The sequence below is a fragment of the Oikopleura dioica genome, chromosome 2 (assembly GCF_907165135.1).
Source record: "Oikopleura dioica chromosome 2, OKI2018_I68_1.0, whole genome shotgun sequence".
Classification (NCBI taxonomy): Eukaryota; Metazoa; Chordata; class Appendicularia; order Copelata; family Oikopleuridae; genus Oikopleura; species Oikopleura dioica.
This window is the reverse complement of record NC_137292.1, coordinates 13,043,922-13,059,599: the sequence shown is the minus strand read 5'-3', so window position 1 is coordinate 13,059,599 and position 15,678 is coordinate 13,043,922. Positions and strand designations below refer to the sequence as shown.

The 15,678-nt window shown below is 41.4% G+C and overlaps 3 protein-coding genes across 4 annotated transcripts in view; 1 reads left to right on the top strand and 2 right to left on the bottom strand.

Annotated features, from left to right (window-relative positions):
- The window catches only part of LOC145697051 (catenin alpha-1-like), a 92,773-nt gene that overhangs the window by 44,485 nt on the left and 32,610 nt on the right, over nt 1-15,678 (top strand). The window lies entirely within an intron of this gene.
- Nucleotides 2,248-6,395, bottom strand: LOC145696862 (uncharacterized). Its single transcript, XM_081773964.1, has 5 exons — nt 6,060-6,395; nt 4,614-4,845; nt 4,207-4,347; nt 3,789-4,099; nt 2,248-3,249 (listed from the first exon to the last, which is right to left on the bottom strand). Exons 1-5 carry the CDS (start codon nt 6,198-6,200, stop codon nt 2,356-2,358), a joined length of 1,719 nt encoding a protein of 572 aa, XP_081630090.1. The 5' UTR covers nt 6,201-6,395; the 3' UTR covers nt 2,248-2,355.
- On the bottom strand, nt 12,922-15,672 carry LOC145697059 (TBC1 domain family member 22B-like). Its single transcript, XM_081774208.1, has 8 exons — nt 15,444-15,672; nt 15,118-15,287; nt 14,818-15,065; nt 14,618-14,737; nt 14,391-14,570; nt 13,599-13,811; nt 13,412-13,556; nt 12,922-13,270 (listed from the first exon to the last, which is right to left on the bottom strand). The coding sequence occupies exons 1-8, from the start codon at nt 15,644-15,646 to the stop codon at nt 13,152-13,154; spliced, it is 1,398 nt and encodes a 465-aa protein (XP_081630334.1). The 5' UTR covers nt 15,647-15,672; the 3' UTR covers nt 12,922-13,151.

Sequence of the window (15,678 nt, the reverse complement as noted above, 5' to 3'; positions counted from 1 at the left end):
ACAAGAGTGGCGATCGATTAGTGTTATTTCCGAAAATGTCTGAAGAAAGGAAATCAATGCATTTGAGATAATCAGTCTCAGACAATCAGAATCGCTCTGTGTTTTTTAGATTGTTTTGCACCTTCGGCTAAGTCTTAAATTTTTGTTAACAAGGCTAATTTGACAGAAAAGTAAACACTACCGAAATCTAGGTCAGTTTACTTTTTAGACTGTTGAAGGGGAAAATACGATTAGCTCAAAGAAAAATGTTAATCTCAAATAACCTCCTGCTTAAAAATGCGAACATGCGTTCTTTTTCGTGTAAAAGTACAAAACAATTTATATTAAAAACCTTTCTAAGGATTAAATTTTGGCTCTGTCCAAAAAATTCACCGCAGAACACGACTTTTACATGTCGAAAGTGAAAAAAAAAAATTAAAAGTTTACGAGTTGGTCAAACAGAGCCCAGTCCCTTCGCCGAATTGTTTTAATTCGAGCCGCTAAACAATATACATTAGGAGCAAACATTCATCCCAAAAACGAAACAAAAGACGTGCCAGTTTTTCAACAATAAGCTTGGTCATTTACAGTTAGATTTGGCGGAAGTATCTTTCAAGCTTTTTTAAAAGAATAAGCTACTTATGGACTTATTTAATGGGTCTGACAAGTACTAGACGTTTTGGAATGTTGTTGACGTAAATTTACGGCAAAGTGCTGATCAACGTGCCCTTATCCAGTCACTGTGGTCGCCACGTGAAGTAAATGTTTGCTTATCAAGCCTGCGATGAGGTTAGCAGACCAACAATCACAGATAAAGCTTCATAATCGCCTGTCACAAGCCAATTTACAAAACCCCCCTTCCCTGCCAGTTTGTTAATTACCGGTATGCGACGAGAAGTCCTAGCGATATTTCAAAGTCAATCGGAGGAGACGGCGAATTCGCGATCCTGACCGGACGCACTTCCTGTCGTGGAATTCCCAATCGCAGACAATGGGAACGAGATGAGATTTGGACGAACGGATTATCAAATTTGCCTTTTGCGCAAATCGCAAGAACTTTCTGGGGAAATCAAAAACGATGCTTGAGTCATTTCAATAAAATAAAAACGGTTTCAAAAACGGCGAGGATCAAAGGTTGACCCCAACAAAGAAGAAAAAACAACGACTTATGCTTAGGGTCTCTTCTCAAAAAGAGCAAGTACCAAAAACAAAGCTGACTTCAACGAAAAGAAAGAAGAAAGCCTAAAGACGAGATTTGTGCCGGATTTGTGTGTGCGTATTTGCGCAGTTTCTTGTTGTACTCTTCCGGTGTACCGTTCCTCAATGAGAGGATTAGAAAAGATACACAAAAAGGGCCTTTGTTGTTCTTTCTGGATTTAGAAGGATTTCGTTTTCGATCGCGTATTCAAAATATATCTTTACAAGTTCCGTACCGTAAGTCGCGGTAAAAACTCGACTGCTGGACAGAAAAAACTATTTTAAATTCCCAAACTTCCAGAAACAGCTTATTGAAACAAAGATCATCTATCCGACTAAAAGAGCTGTTATTTGCCCTGGCTTCACACCTGGCCATGTGCAGAGTACCCCCTACAGAAAGCGGCAAACCCCATAACTTATACCATTACCATTCTATATATGCATTTTAAAGAGCTCTATGTTGAGTAGATACAGCTTCACTGGTTAGCCTTTACGTAAACTGCATAAGAACAGATTGAGCCAGTTGTTCATTGAGCCTCACGTTTGCGATCCCACGGTAATTACCTTTCCGCAATGGGCTGAAAACTGTTTTCCCCGATTGGAGAGTTTCCACCTGCCGGAGACAGATCACCAAGACACTTGTCCGCATTTAGAAGGTTCGCTTTCCAAGATTACCGAAAACCAAAACGGTGTTTGAGACAATAAGGCTGAGTTTTCAAATAATATTGAAGGGTTAATTTATACACCTTATCAAAGAATAATGAAATAAAGGTGCATTCTTGCTTCTGAAGAAAAACGTGAGTTCAGAAGAAAGAATTAGCCACATGGGCTTTGATTTGAATCGAAAGAGAAAGAATCTGCGCATAGTTTATGTAAAAATGTAAATAGAAAAGACGGGGTTATTTGGACAGCCCGAATTTGCTCTTTTCTTTAGAAATTAGAAATTCTCGGATCCCGATTCTCGTGACGGGCGGAAGTGTTTACCCTTCGTGAAAACGATATTTGCCACCTGAAATAATGCCTTGCATAAATTTGGGTTTGCACGACTCTAAAATCACTTTAGTTTTTAATCGGAGTTTATTTGATCATGTGAGTGTTTTATTTTTTGTACAAAGGCGGCAATAAATACGATTTTTGAAGATAGCGGCTTGTTTCTACAAACAGAAAGAAAAATCGGTTTTAGATGAGATTTTCGCGGAAGGGAGGATCGGAAGACGATGACTCGGTGTCAGTGGAAGACAGATTGAGCGGGTCCATGGGACTGGGAAGGGTTGATTCTAGCGTGGGAGCTTTCGCTTTCGGGGTGGAGTCAAACTCAGCTGCGAGCTCCTCGAATTTTCGGATTTCCTCGAGTGTGTCTGGATCCAATTTCGCCATGTTCTTTTGCTTCGTCTTTTCTTTGTCGGACAGAACCGAAGTGTTCGACTTTTGCTTTTGGAGATTAGGAGTCGTCAAGCCACAGTCAATGGATTTGTAGCTGTCTGTTCGTGTTGAACTGGCGGTTCGAAGAGAAGCAGAGCTTTTCGTTGGTCGTTCCTTGTTGACCGATGTTGAGCGAGAAAGAGATCGCGCGAAGGAGCGGATCTTTCGGAATGTCTTCGGCAAACTGGATCGACGAGATTGGGGAGTGGCCGATTGTGGTCTGGATTCCATCATGATTGCCGTCGGAATGATCACTTCCTGATTGTCAAGCTCGCTGCTGGACTCGTCAATGCTAGAATCGCCAGGGGTTCTGATGAGCCGTTTTCGCGTCAGCTCTCGCTCACGTGATGCTGCAATCTGGCTCATAGACGACTTCGAGTTGAGCACGGTGTTTTCAATGTCCTTATTGACCGCGGCGAGATCATTCTGAAGCCGGAAGCGGCGGCTTTTCGTCGGATCAAGACCCGAGCGATTGAGCGACTGAATCTTCTGCGAGATGGAGTGACGACGTTGAGTAAGGCGTGTTAGTTTGCATTGGATCTCTATGGCTGTTTCAATCTCGAGCCGGCGGTGGTCTTCTTGGATTTTTTCTTTCTCCAAGCTTCGTGGGGAGAGATCGAGTTTCTTCATGTCTCCGAGAATATCGAATGGCTGTTCATGGATTGTAAAAGTCTTTATTTTTGATAATTATTCAACAAAATTTCTAAAAAGAAGTATCGAGACCGTGAGTAGATGATCACTCAATTTTCTCAAAAGCGTAGATCTTTATAGGATCTTGTGTCTACTGAATTAGATCAAATTGAGAAAAACTAAAGTGGTTTCCGGGCCCAGTGCCAGCGCAGAGCTTCGCGCCTGGTTCTGCTCCCGCCTTTTTTCCAGCTGATTACAGCTCTTACTTGTGTCTTAATTTATACTATTCATCATTGGATAAGCGGGATGATCCCTCGCCCGAGAGTTTTGTCTTTGAAGGGCCTAATAAACAAAGTTCGCGCTATAAGTCAACAAAGGGAACAAGAAAGCTAAAAGGGTTAAGGGTATACACCCAGAAAAGGGCACGTTATTTCTATTTGTACAAAACAGTCTCGTCTTTAGGTGCTTCTTTCCCTGAAACTTTTCAAAGAGAATGGCTTCGGCCAAAAAAGGCGCTTCGTGTGTCCTTTTTTTTCTTTTATAGAGTAGACAATCCGTGCCTTGATCGATTTCTTCGCCTCGCGTTTCATGCTGAGCTGATTTTGCTGCTGAATCTTCTCCTGCACAATGGTCTTGGGCGTTGTTCGCTTTGACGAGAGCCGGTCAAAGGTGGCGAACCAAAGATAGAATGAGTCTGCATTCGTTGTGTAGAACTCGTGTGTTTCTGCTTGTGGGTGGGTGATCTTCAATCGGAACTTGTGTTGGCTTGGTTGAATCAGGTCGCCTTCGAGGGTGTAGTCGTTCAGGTTGACGACGTCGATTGTCACATCCGATGTGACCGATGAGTACAGATACAGCAGTCGCTCGACGGCTAGAATTTCGTGTGAGAGTGATGTCAATTTTGACGAAGATGCGACTTCGATGTTGTGAAAACACCGCCTTCCACTTAGTCGTAATAATGGTCAGATAAGCACTTACCGACTGCCCAAATCTGGGTCCATTTGCGTCTCCCGACTCTATGATGAATGTATCCAGCATGTTCCTGTCGAACATGGCTGCTTGCTTCAATGTTCACCCTAATTGGGCGGTAGCGAGATGCTCTTCTATTTATTTGCAACTTTTCGACGGGTTGGACACACGCTTTCATCCATATCCCGCTTGAGACTCGAGTAATAAAATATTTACTCCCCATTTTGTTTTTTCAAAGAGCAGCTTTAGTAAGTCACTTCTCGGAAAAATATGGGCCATACTCGTAAAACACGATTTCAAGGGCTGTAAAGATTCCGATCGCAATAAAAACGCAACCGTAAATGGGTATGGATTTTCCGTCTAAACCTTTGTTTTTCTTACAAGTTTTTATTGTCGTCTGTGTTCAACCCTTTCCTGAGCCTCGAGGGGAATGTCTGGCACGGCGAGCTCATCTTGCGACTGGGTGCGCTCGGAGTAGTCAGAGCCGACGCCGGATGAGCATGTTTCGACAGAGTTGAAGTTAAGGCGATCAGCTGATCCACGTGAGGGATCTTCGGACATCCCGCTGGGCTCGTCCAGGCTTTGAGAGGAAAGCTCATCGCGGGATCCAAGCTCGTCTTTTGATGCCCAACTCGACGAATCTGCAACCTAAAAAAGGGATTAATTTCAAAAGTCTCCGAAAAAATGATCGATGAAAAATTTTTCTTTTGCCGATTTCTAACAATAGAAAAAGTCAACTTCTATTTTGTTTGTCAAAAAAATTATGCAATCTTGATGACCCAGTTGAAAGATAGCATTATCGAACTGAACATACACACTTATTTAGTCAGACGATTTCTCGGTAATCTGTGCGGCCATGCGCAAACTTTTGCAAACGGTTGACTGCGCCTAACTACCCAACCGGTAGCCCGGTAAGTAACCTAGCACTTAGGCGGGAATTCAAAGAAACTCGAACACTTAATTTTAAGGAGGTCATGTTTTGGTGCAATTCTGAGACAGGTTAAAACGAACCCTTTCAAAAGTGAACTTTTTGGAGCGAAAACCGAAGAGATCAATCATTTTGACAGTTTTTCATGACTTGTTCTATGTACAAATATGTTTTAAAAAAGCTAGAAAGACTCTACGGTATTCACTGTGCTTGAAAACCAAAAATGCCAGATTTTATCTTGATCCCTTTATGCGTTGTATGTTAAGTGTGCTGGGAAAGAAGCCGGCCCCGTTGATAAGGAAAGTTATGACTTTTCGTGGTTTCATTGAGCTCCTTGGCGAAGCAAAAAGCGGATCAAGACAGTTTTTTGTTATTCTATAAATTGGATGATACCGCCGCAGTTTTGCACATGCAGAGCCGCGCTGGCAACGGGCCAATGCGGGCCCGCATTTTTCTTGTGTACTCACGCAATATGCGCGCACTTTTCAAACGAGCGCATTTTGCAAAAATCAAAACGGCTCAAAGCCTCAAAGTCAGGGTTAAATTATTCAAACAAGAATCGAATCAATCAGTCAGAATTGAACAAACACTTCCGCAACTGTGACTCTGAAAGGGTCGCTTTCTCAACAAAGAAATTCCTCTTCAATTTCTCGTAGGAAGACAGAAAGAAAAAAATCACCTGATTATTCATTATTTCATAAGCAGATATTCTCGTTTTGTTTTACAAATTGCTCCATTATTCACGCATTTTTTATTTGAAATGATCTCTCACGAGATCCCTGTTTCTTTATTTTATTCTTAATCCATGTTTGAGCTCGATTACGACCCTTTTATCGTGCTCGTTTGGGTAGGAAAATTTAGAAAATGGGTTGATTAAAGAATAGAGCGATGTATTCAAGTCTTTAGCCCAGAAGATCAGCTGTTAAGTACGCACCGATTTCGCCGGGATTACGCGGCGAGTAGGGATCACCAACGGGACTTGCGCCCTGGCGATTGGATTCTGCTTGAATCCGAATGCCTCGCGGAACTCATCCTCGGACAGTTGCCGCGATTTTCGTTTTTTCAATGCTTTCATGTTTCGGTTTTGTTCTTCTGCCAAGAAAGGAAGCTCTCTCAGTATCAAGTCTTCTTCGTTACTGTATTTCAATCTCTGAATTTGAAGCTTTTTTCTGAGTTTCGATTGCTGCTTTCAAGTTTTGCGAGGAGTAAAAACAATGGTTCGTATTTTATCTGAGAAAATGATGCGAAATCGCGAAATCGAGATCGCGGCCTCGAGAAAATGAAAAAATACGCGCAACGACGCCCCGCGCGCTATCCCGCGCCCGCAGCGCCATCACTTTCCCGCACCAGGACCAACGGGACGCACTCACAAGCGCCCTCTACGATACGAACCAGGTCTTTGCCTTTTTTCGAGATTTGAGGATTGAACTTTACTGAAGACTTTACTTTTATAAAGTTCTTTCGTAGTTAAATTAATAAATGACTAATGAATCCATTGATTCTAAGAACCAGTTTTTAGTATTTTTCTTAGCTCATTACAATCCATTTTTCTACAGTAGGCCGATATTGAACTTTATGATAAAGTACAAGGTAATTTCTTTTATCGCAAAGCTGGGATGCTGGTAGAAATGCCCAATAATTGCTGTTTACACAGGGGAGCCGGGACTATGCTTATCACTCCCGTAAAACTGCAATTACAGTAGTAACTGGACCGCGTGACAGCTTGACTAAGAAGCTTACTCATTTTCCATCTTTTAATATCAAATCATCGCTAGAAACGAAAACAGTGTTTTTCGCACATCCTGTTTTATTGTTCGCGAACTTCCTTTTCCCGATTCGTCACCAATTCAAACATTCCAACAAAAAAGGAAAACCGAAAAAACTTGTGACTCAAACCGCACTTGAGATGGGAAAGAAAATTGAGCTGGTTGAAGACTGAAGCGGGTCAAACTTTTTGAACTCTACTTTTGGTTCATTTGCATAGGATTGAGTTCATTTTCCGGCTTTGTCGGAAATGGATCTGCTCAGCTGTCAAGTTTTGAAGAGGCAAGCTTTTTTATGCGTTATATTTATTTGCTCAACGATGCTGAAAACAAGGTCAAAGTGGATACAAGGACGAATAACAAGAAAGGCTACGATATCCGCCTAAGAAAAATCAACAACAAAGTGATCATCATCAGTTCAAAAGTTGAATCAAGTGCTTACATTTTAAAAATCATGTCCAAGTCATCATAAAATCGCCATTTGGCACGTGGTTTCTTGGAGAATTGAATAAGCCCACTTCTATTTGTATAATTGCCCTTTCAGCTGCTATAAAAAGCCATGCAAAAATATCGATCCCCATAAATACATCCCCTTGACATTCCAAAAAGAAGCCTCAACGGTAAAACAGCTGCAGTCAGTTCAAATGTTCCACTAATTTTGAACCACTCAAAATTTTTGACACGGACACAGGGGTCGATGTTTTTCTACAAATCGGGTTAATTAAATGCTACCTCTTGAAAAGCTCACTTTTGAATAGACGACCATGTGGGGCGGATAAATCTAATTCCTCGCGCTAGTAGCGACGGTTGAATGCGGTATTTAGAGAGTCGTCTTTTGGTAATCCGGAATTTCGGGGGCGATTTCGGTTTTCTTTTCTTCGGCCAGAGAGGAGAGATTATAAGCTGTTAAATAATGCCACCGATACTAAAATAGGCTTTTACATTTGTTAGCTATTGAAAAGCAAAATGAGAGCTACCAGATTCGAAGTTTGAATAGAGCTCACTAATCCACTGAAACAGCTCCAATGCTCGTTCAATGCGGTTTTGTTCGAACGGGGGTCGATCTATTTTCGAGTTGTTGAGTTTGGAGAAATCCCAAAAAACTTCGCAGCTTTCTTTTTCATAACTCAAAGATCAATTTTGTGATGTTTACTCGATTTCCGAAGAATTCATCTCCCAGAAATCATGGCCAGAAAAGCATCTTACTTCAAATATGCCAGCTTTCGATTCCTGCGGTCCGTTTGACCCGTTCAGTCGTCCAATTAAATGCATATCAAACTGTTCAGTGAACTTAACAGAATAATTGCCAAAGCTGTTGCCATTAATATGAGCATGAAAAATCTCAGTGATCAATTTTCTCGTTACTCTCGGCAGCATGTGCATTTTCAACGCATTCTATCTTCGACCGCAAGGGCAGGTGCATGGTCAGCGCCTCTCAATAACACAAGGCCTAATCAACAACACCAAGAAAGTCGAAGCGATAGACCTCAAAACACATGGCCAGGTGTGTTAACTACCTCGAGTACTCCTAAACTTGCGAAGTTACGAAGGCATTAACGACCGCTCGGTCCAATAATCCTGTCGCCAGAAGTCCACCTGGCAGCTTCTTGCCACTGGCACGGATCTTTGACTTCTGAGTGATCACGTGACATGATGGCTTTAATTCGATCGGAAATGGTTATAAATGAGCGAGGAGGATAAGAGCCTTAATAATTTCACGGACCGGAAGTTTTACTTGAGTATTAGATTTTCTAGGCCAGAACGAAGGGATCAAAACACTTTTGAGCTAAACAAAAACTGATTACATCCCACAAATTGTTTCGAAAAATTCGCCATGAAAATCGACATTGAAAAGAAAACCGAGATTTCTGTAGAATAAATTTCGTACTTTTTTGGTACTTAGAAATGAACACAGCTGCCAAATGAGAAATTTGGTTTCCTCAAAAAACCTGTGGCGTATTCAAGAGGCGCGTTGTTTGTCCTTCGAATGTCATTTAATTTTCGACGTTATTCCAAGGAGTGCGTAATGAAGAGCGAGAAGAAAAGAGCATCGAAGCTGGCCATTACAAAACGGTCAAGTGGCCGTGTCGAGTTTGTTGAAGACCAACTTGAGTAGATAGTTGTCTTTGCAGGAGCAACTACCCGGCAGAAGCAATAGAGCTTGTTGCATAATTGGACAAATCGCTGCTTTGTTTAATAATTCTCTCGAATCTCACCTTTTCTAGTGTCTTAAATTGGTTTAGTTCACAAGGAAAATCACCAAAGAAGAATTTGCGATGATAGAAAAATATGATAGAAAAGGATGCTGGGAAGATGAAAAAATGAGTGAACATGAACGAGCGATTATCCGATTTTACACGCGACGATATTCTGTAACTCGGCGTCAGGAGCTCCTTATTGTCCCACGGAACATTCCTTTAGCTTGATCAGCGGCCAAAATCATCCTCCATTTGATCACGCAATGAATGGCTCGCAAATACCTCCGAATTAAGACCTGCTTGAACGAAGAGTCGAAATTGGTGCATGACTAGTCTTCTGTTCACGCGGAAATCGTAAAAATAATACGCTGACCACATGATTATAATGTTTACGGGGCTACTTGGACACAAATTATACGTACAATCGACGAAAAAAGGAAACGCAGTGGTTTTATTTTCGGAAATATCAAATTTGCAATTGCTCTTGTTTTGGACTTTTTCCGGTTTTACAGTGTTTTGAGAAGAATAATACAGTCAGACATCAATACTAGTGGAAGATAGGAGTTGTTTGTCTGTGATACACTTGAACTCAGCGAGATACGAGTAGATTCCAAAGGTGATTATGGATTCAAGTGCTCTCAGAGAAGTCTGTGCAAATTTACTCTACAAGCTCGCGTGTAGGGGAATCTCCTCTCCCATGACCGAGATATCAAGACATAATCGATAGGAGTAGCTGAGAAAGAAACGGGGTTCATGGCGGATTGATCGGGGCGACCACCTGCTGCTCCGACCTGTCCCGGAATCATTCGGTCCCGCGGCGGGGCTTCTCTCCCACTCGTGCCCGGGCTTTGTTTGGTTGAGCGAATTCGAAAATGAAAATATGGCTTTCTTTGATTTGGAAACAAGGCCGACTTTGATAACGAGAAAAAGCTGTTGGAATCCGTTAATCTGTGATATAATTCGCCACTTTCTAACCTTTATCTTTTAAAATTGGTTAAAAAGAGGATTGATGAATCAACGAAATTTCGTCTCCCACAGACAGTATATTCAAACAGGACGAGTGTTATTACAGATGGAGCCATTATACGATTTACATCAATCGTAACGAGCAGGTCGTCAATCTGAACCAACACAACACGGAAATTTCCGCCGCAATTGCGCACAAAATCTCCATTTTTCCGTGGGCTTGCCGCTAAATACCTCCTTCAGTCTGTCGTCGAGAATCTATCAACACATTCGAGGCGGCAAAAGTGAAGCACTCGCTCGAGGGCATTCAGGATCGTGATTTTTCACAATACGAAGTGCTTCTTGAATGCGTGAAAAATTGAAGGCAAACCAAACATGCACAGTCTGCTCGTTCAAACATGACCAGTGTTTCGTTTTCAAACGTCCTATTTTACCATCAAACAGTTTTTATGAAGCGTAGATCTGTTTTCCTTAAGAAAATTAATATTTTCAAAAGTCTCGAAGCTCTTGTAATTCTTCATGGCTAAAAAGAAGCCACAAATTCTTAAAAAGCTACATACGAAAGTTCATTCTTCAGAGCAGCATCCTCAAATTACAGTAAGAAGTTCTTACTAAGAACATTTGAAAAATGTCTTCAACGGTGGGAAAAAACTACTTCAAATAAAACCAGAATTCAGCATTTTCGATTGCCTGCGTTTATCGATAACCGGCTGATTTCATACCGTGATAATGTGTCGGCCCACACATTGAGCTTCTCCACGGGCACTCAGAATGAATCCAATAAACGCAATGGGTGGTTTAATAAAATCCAGATTAACCAGCAGAGAGCCTTTTATATATTTGAGCTGCTCTCCTTATTTCCGGGAAGGTCGATCAATCATCGTTTAGGAGTTCCATTTCTGACGATCGAAAATTCTAATTTATCAAAGGGGCACTTAAGAATGTAACACAAAACGAGCTGGACAAGGATATGCTAGTGCTCATCAATCTAGTGATTCGAGGAACTATTTTTCGTTTTTCGGATTCTCAGAAGCGAGGAAGGATAAACCAATGTTAAAAATTATCAAACATCAAAGACCATGTGGCGCAAGATCAGCTGAGCCAGATGTTCTTGTTAAAAGAATCTAAAAGAGGGATAATAGCGAGATAATTGAGTTTTGAGTTTGTTCATGTGCAATTATTTCTGAGATTGTGAAAATCTGTTGCATAAATATTTAAAGAACAAGCTCGCTTGGTTTTTAATCGATTTCTGAATATACCCTTAGCCCTTTCTGAAAGTGGAAGAAAATGACTGAGTTCGCGAACTTGGCGTGATTAGCCGGCTGTTGTAGATTTCTGTTACCTAACCCAGAGAAGGGATAACTGAGGAAATCTCACTCACAGCGATAAGGATCAGTTCCTCTATGAGAGGGACGAGTAGTCGTTTCTAATCCAGCCGCAACCCTTACCCACGTTTTTCAGCTTTTACCAAAATTTGATTTGCCCAATTCAATTTGATCTAAAAATTCTAATCCGTAATCCAGTGATTCTCTAATCCTTGAAATTGCTCGTCGAAGTTCCGTTAATCCTCGCATAAGTGGCACTGAACGTGGTGTCTCGCTAACTCGATCACCTGGTAATATAATCACGTGATTGATCGGTATTTGAAAGAAATATTTTTCTAGCAACAGAACGTTTTGACAGGCTACCATGATTGAAAATTGCCCCCAAAGAAGGTGTGAAAAGAGAGAGACACGCGGAGAACCCATAATTTCATTTTACGTAATTGGGGCCTTTCCCAGGCATCTAATCGGTTTACAAATACCACTTAGCGCTCTTTTCGAAAACAGTTGAATGCGAAAAAACCACTTCCGGGAAAATAAGTTATTAAGCAGTGCCAATTTGCATTTCTCGGCGGAAATCCATATGGCTTTTGACGAGTTTGGCCTCAATTCTCGGTCTGCGCGAATTTCAAAGAGAGACTCACGTGTATCTTTCGCACTCTTGAAACGACTGTTTTATTGCGGGCAGAAGAGTTTATCTTATTTCGAGTTGATATTTCGACAAAATCAAGGGCCCACACGTTCAATTTCAATCACAATTCGAGTGATTTATTACCGTACTTCTTTCATAATTTTCAAAAATCAAAATCCTGCCCGTTTTACATCTGTAAAGTTTTCTTCCAGAAATCGAACATGATTTTACTAAAAATTTACACGGCCTATGCGTGTTTTTCACGCGTAAGATTTGAATTACCAAGTTTTTTTCTGAATCCAAACCATTTAGAACATTCTCGGTTCTCAGAGTCTTTAAAAAAAGAAAGTGTTTAGAGGGGAAGAAAGCTCTCAAAGGGTTCACTGGGATTTCCCAGCCAAAGCCGCGGAACTTAGTTGGCTCAGGTGTCATCTTCGGGAGACCAGAGGCTGCTAATTTTAATATTTCTTTATCGCTCAACACTTGAAAAAACGAGCTTTGCAAAACAGGTAAATAACAAAATCTCGGTGCCTACTAAAAGTGAAGAATTCACAGTACAATGAGGCTGAAGGCGTCAATTTCCTGCTGTGTTCCAATAACTCTGGAGCATGATTAAAAATCCAGCGCTAGAATGAATTGGAACACGGTGATTCAACACGTGGCGCGTTTGGCGTTTCTCATAAAAGTGTACTACTGTATTTGAGTTACCATACATTTTCGGAATTTATCTTTATCATTATTTGTAGACGCTCCTTTGTAGAATGTGCCTATGCCCAGGATTTTGTAGTGTTTGTGCTCTTTCTAATCTCCAGCCGGAGATTTGCGCTGCTTGCAAAACAATCTTTTTGAACCGCACTTTTTCGATATAAAAATGCAATTCGCGCTTTTTCTAGCGAGCAATTACATTTCATAAGTGTTGAATTTTAGGGGATTTCTTGTTGAATATGGAATCGAGCACGTCTTTTATTTTTTGGCGAAAAATGCATAAGAGAGACGTAAGTCCGGAAACGGAAATCATGTTGCGCGATGGAAGTCATCGAAAACAACAATAAGAACAGTAGAAATCGGTAGAATAGATAAAAAACAAAACAGGTTGCCAAACAAGATAAATGAGTACAGAAATATAAATTTAGGAACAAAAAATTATTACGAAAGTTGCTTGAGGGTGTAAGTCGATCGCAGCATGAAAGCTTTAGCTAGAATTTCGGAAATTTCAGATTCGCCCCAGCCGTTCGTGGGGAGTCCTTGAACTGTCATCATCAAACCTAAATTACGTGATTATACTTCAATATTTCTACCATCAAGTCTCTGATTGGCCGAGTAAACGGTCGACCAATCACGATTGAATCACGTATTGATGAAACTCTTTTGTTATTCGAAGTAGCTTACGTAGACTTTGGAATTACCTTGGAAATCACATTGATCAAGCAACAGCCGTTTCCAGTGAATGAGAAAAGCCGCGCAGACGAACAAGTGCAAGCTCGACCTTTCATCAGCCCCTGCTTCAGAAAAGTACGAGTCCCATAAGCGTACAATCGCAGATAGAGGCAGCTAAAATCAGATCTTGACTTGAATTCAAAGCTTGATTGTTACCTCGCGCATCAATAAATTATTAAACCACCGGAAGGCGAACTGAAGGAATTGAACGGAGTTTTCTTGCAAGTGCTGGAAGAGATCAGGCTGAATTCGCTCTATCAGATCTTCTAGCTGGGAAACTTGGCGCTGAATGCCTGGCTGAGCGAATGTGTAGTTGTCTTGGATCCCGTCTAAGAGCCATCCAAGGCACCAGAAACAATCTGCTTCAACCTGAAAAAAGTGATACCGAGGGGATCCAAACAATTGTAAGCCTAGGATTGGCAAGGGTTAGGTTTTTTCAGAGTAAATTTTGAGGGGACTCGTTTTTGCCGTAGAGAAATTTTCTCCGACGAAAGAATTTCGAGCAAGAATCTAGGAATTTCCGAAATGCTCGCTAAAAATAGCTATCATATGTTCCTCGATAAACAGCCAAATATTTTTGCGAAGTTGCTTGAAGTTGACTTTTCTTTGTTGCATTATTTGAACCTCGATTGAACCAAGAATTTATCGCTGAAAAAAGTTCATTCCATAAATTACGAAGTAAGAGCATAGAATTACGTGCCAAAAAATTGCCCGCAACCCGAAATTAACCTGACGGATTCTGAGGCTCACAATCGCGGCAAAAGTGCTGGACGCATCGTTTTTTAGAATTTCTCGTAACTCGTAATTTATCGTAATATTGTTATCTCGGGATATAACCGTTTATTCTACCACGAGTAATACTATTTCTACGGCGAAGAACATTAGATTCGTGTGTAGCGAGAAAATCGTAACAGTAAACAAAACTTGTATTTCTTGGTAACAAATTACCTCTCTTAGCGCTTCTTGAGGAATGAGGTCCATGTTGGTCGTTTCGAACTTTTCACCGGCTCTTAGATGCTCGGAAAGGAAAACGTGAAGAAAGGGGGTGACGAGGTCGTTCATTCCTTGGACATAGCCCGACGCCGGATGTCGAATCGCCCAAATAAATAAAATGCGTTCCATTAATTCCTTTTGGCATATTTTTCAGATGGAATTTCTAAAGGATCGCGACTCACCTGGATTAGCTTTTGCTGAAAGAGCGGAACCGACGGATTGGTTCTGGGGATGTCGATTGTTATCTGGTGGTACGTGTCCTTGTGAGACGGTTCTTTTGAAAGTTTGAAGTAACGATCAACCTTTTTGAAAATAAAAGTTATTCTCAAGTAAAAAGAAACTAAAACTAGGAGTATTCGATTCGCGGCTGAAAAATACGTACAAGCTTCCAATATTCATTTCTTTTCTTTTCTAGCGTCGCTAATCGCCGCTCCCTTGCCGTGGGAAGAAGTCCAGTAATCAGCCGCCAGCAAATGGGCCTGTAACAAGGGGGACAGCCTCTCCATGCTAATTCCCGTAGATCGGCGAGATCTGTCAGGTCTCTGTTTATTGCACTTGAAAATTTTTCCGATCTGGCAATTTGGGCATCAGTGAGCGGAGGCAGTCCTGTGAATGATTTATTTGGCGGTCCTGAACAGTGCTTGTGTTGGAAATACAAGAGCTAAAATAAATGCTTGGGTACCTGGCGAGACGATTATTGGGGATTTCGGCTTCGTTTTGGATTCTTCTGTATTACTGTTTGTTGCAGCGTTTTCTTTAGGCGGAATATTCAATTTCTGCTTTGGAATATTATTGCTAGAAGATTTGCTGGTTGATTCTTGAGGGGCGGGAGGCGGTGATTTTGGCGATTTACTGTGATTAAGGGTGGTCAACCGAGCTGATTCAAAAGGATGAAAACATTGGTTTACAAGAATTTAGGGCTTGAGATACCGCAGCGATCAGCATCTTTGACATCTTTGACATAGTTCCATAGAGAATATGCTACATTTGTGACGTGGCCACCCGAACCTGTAACGAGCTAGAACAGCAAGGGCAGCAGAACGCGAGGCATCAGGATCAACCCCAAATCCTTTGACGAGCTCGTCGTCTGCTGCATCCCAAGCGTCGGCCGTCTCGTTTTGGTACTTTTTGAACTTGGAACTTTCGGGAGCAGGTTGCGAACCTGCCGACTTGCCTGGCTTTTTCGTTGACCGCCAGAACAAGTCGGCCATCTGAAGAAATCAAAATTTTTTTTACTTGAATA